At 39.9% G+C, this 3,307-nt stretch overlaps 1 protein-coding gene across 1 annotated transcript; it reads right to left on the bottom strand.

Moving 5' to 3' along the window:
• Window positions 1-509: 509 nt before the first annotated feature.
• Window positions 510-2,277, bottom strand: LOC131070680 (E3 ubiquitin-protein ligase PUB23). The gene has a single exon (XM_058006272.2). It carries the CDS (start codon window positions 2,088-2,090, stop codon window positions 852-854), a length of 1,239 nt encoding a protein of 412 aa, XP_057862255.2. The 5' UTR covers window positions 2,091-2,277; the 3' UTR covers window positions 510-851.
• Between the last annotated feature and the right edge of the window lie 1,030 nt (window positions 2,278-3,307).

The following is a 3,307-nucleotide window of genomic DNA, read 5'->3' as shown; positions in this document are numbered from 1 at the left end:
ATTGCCTGATTGGAGACCATGCCAAAAATCTTGGGTCCATCACTTGCAATGGTGTTCAAGTTTCCTCTATACAGGCCATGCCCAGAGATTAAGGGAAGCTCAGCGAGGATTCCAGTGTATCAAAAATGTTCAACGCACTATGTTGGATATCATCTTTAAAGTTGGTGTTTAAACTGGTAGTCCTAACATTATGGGGTGACAGTAATGTGAGCTAAGATCTTGTTAATATGTGCATTTTTGTTTTCTTGCCATATGTATACTTTTAGAAACATTCAGCTTGTTTCAATAAGAAATATTATTCCTCGTAGAGCAAATTAATGGTTTGATCTAGGATTCATTGTTGTAGCTTTCAAAATACACGCCCGTTCTTATTATTTCTAGTTGGTCTTTTAGAGCCAAGCACACCGACCACAAACCATACTGAGCAAAATCTAGACGCGTACTGTAGATTAATAGCAAGTGAAAAGAAAATAGTTGATATGAAATGAAATTTTCATAGACATCGCCTCTGCAATAACTACAGTATAAAGATATCCGCTTAGAAAATGTTGAAAGTTTCTAAGTGAGTAACATATTTATAAACAAAAAAGTGGCATGTGAATCCATTGGACACAAGCCTGAAAACCTAAATTGCTTTCTATATAAAACCGTTACATCTATTCTGTTCTATGGAGGAAATCAGATCCAAAATTACCCCCACAAAATAGCATTAAAAAACAACTATGAGCTCTCCTTGAAATGAGACATGATGGTTTTTAATATTCTGAAACTGCTTTGATTCCATGTCTTCAGACCATCTTGTTCTATTTACAATTCTCTATATTTAATATTCTGAAACTGCTTTGATTTCATCAAAAGATCCTGGAGGGAGCGCAAGGCGAGTTCCTCCAGCTTTTACCATGGAGTTTGAGCATCTCCATTGCCTTGCTCTTAGTCTTGGCCGTGCAGTCGATTTGCAAGACCATGCACAGCTTTGCAACAGCCCCAACTTGCAACATCACATTCAAAACATGCTCCGAGGGAGAAAATTGGCAAAGGGACCAAAGGATTCGAACGGCTTTCTCACTAGCCAATTCCGAAACTCTCATTATTTTCTTAGAGACCACAGGGATACCCATGGCGTGGTCAGCCATGGCAGCCCTTCCTTCTGCACATCCACACAACACATCGAGAAGACATAACATCCTCTCGCACCTGTTCTTTTTCTCCGCAGTCTGGTCAGGAAGCAATTCGATCAAGGCAGAGACAGCGCCCGCCTCGATGGCTTTGATTCTGCTACTCCTGCTATTCAAGGTCATGGTAGTTAACACCCTAAGGGCGGCCACAGTAGCCTGCTCACACACCTCCTCAGTCAAAACCTCCAGCAACCCTTCAATTAAATCATCGTTGGCGTTCAAAACAAACCGTTCCACGCATTTCCTGGACACCGTCTGTGAAACCACGGCGGCATGAAATCGGGCATTGGAAGTACCCCTCTTGAGAATGGAGGCCATGGAAGCCAGGCACTTCGCACTGGCGAGCAACTCAACCGTCTCGTCTGGCAAAGGAATTAGAGAATGAAGAATCCCCAAGGCTTCTTCGCAAGCCACCGCATCATCGTAGCCGCAACCAGTTTCATCCGCTTCTGCAGATTGGGTTTCCAGGACAGAGATCAAGGCAGCCGGTGCTTCAGACAAAGCGACACACCGTCTGTTGGTCTCACTTTTCTTGGCCAGAGATCTCAGCTCTTTCAATGCCTTGACCGAAAATGTAGGCACCGGGCAGGACCTTATGTCACGGAGCAATTCGTTGAGGTGATTGACATCCAGGGGCGGATCGGGTGTGGCGGTGAATGGGACGCCCGCAGAGGAGTTGGCGGCGGACCAGTGTTGAATGAGGCGACGCAGGGTATGGTTGGGTGTGAGGTCTCGATTATCAAGGACTCGCATTGTTGCGGGGCAAGTGTTGTTCCCCATTGTAAATAACCACTTCTCTATGCTCTCCCTGTCGTAGGTAACGCCCGTGCACACAGTTACAGGATCCCGCATGATTTGCATGGATATTAAGCACACAAAGTATGAAGGGGTTTCTACCTCCCCAATCTCATCCATTCTCCTCCTACCTCTTCTGCAACTAACGTCCAGAAATCTCTCAATGCTGAATATAATTATTGGGTTTATGTACCTATATAGGTATATCTCTAGAATTCTATACAAGCAATCTATTTGGATTTGGGGATATAGGTATCTATATATATCTCCAGAATTCGATAGAAGCAAACTCTGGCAAATGGGAATACGTGCAGGCTTCGCGATGTTAGAAGGGGTTTTTTTAGAGGCTAGGCTGTTTCGGAGTGGGGGATTTAACGCGTACGCGCTTGCTCTTTATAAACGCAATCTTGCGAGCGTTTTCAATGATTTTGATAATTTAGGGAAGGTCAAAGCTATCGTCGGTGGTGACAGTTGTGAACTATTCAACGGCTATTATCTTCTAAGAAAACCCTTTTTACACATTCGCTTATTTGTTAATACCGTCGAAAATAAGTACCCAAAAATCTATGTTATATTCTTCACACCACGAAAAATGAATGCAACTTGCATTATTATTATTTTAGTTACAAGCTAAGCGAGATTCTAACTCGGGACTGCCTAATTTTTTGTTTTGCACATGATGTTATTGTAATCAAGTCGTTGGTGCCTTGCTACTGCAGCTATTGTCGATCCAAATGCACTTTTGACCAGACTTAAAATTAATAATTGAAATTATAAAATATATTGAGTGGTTTTATTTTAATTCGTTATTATTTTGATTAAATTTGTATTTAGTATGTAGAATGTATTTCATTATTATTGTTCCAAAATGGGTGGGAATGTGGTATAAACAAATATATTATAATATTTAAAAATATATATAATTAGATTAAGTTTTGGATTGTATTTATTATTAAAAGTTGATTTATGATATTGAAAAATAAAGTATTATAAATTGATCTATACATATTATTTATGATTTAAAGTAAATCCACTTAGACTTAAATTTAACGAAGTCAAATTAGAATGACAAACCAAACTTGTGGTAAGGGTGCAAGCAATCATTAAATAATATTCTAAAGAATCTAATGTCCTTTAGATTTCTACAAGTACTATAAGAGGCTTCCTCATCTACTATCTTATCAAGTTGCAATGTATAAAAACCATCACATCACTACAATGCCCTCATCTATTACTATGACACTTCTTATCAAGTAGGCTATTCAAGTTATGGCCCTTTTGATATGGAACGATATATACAATACAAGATTTGGTAGAAGATGTAGCCACCTAGGTTC

Source organism: Cryptomeria japonica, chromosome 11, assembly GCF_030272615.1.
Source record: "Cryptomeria japonica chromosome 11, Sugi_1.0, whole genome shotgun sequence".
In the NCBI taxonomy this organism is placed as follows: domain Eukaryota; kingdom Viridiplantae; phylum Streptophyta; class Pinopsida; order Cupressales; family Cupressaceae; genus Cryptomeria; species Cryptomeria japonica.
The sequence above is the reverse complement of the archived record's forward strand: the minus strand, read 5'-3'. Positions and strand labels throughout refer to the sequence as shown.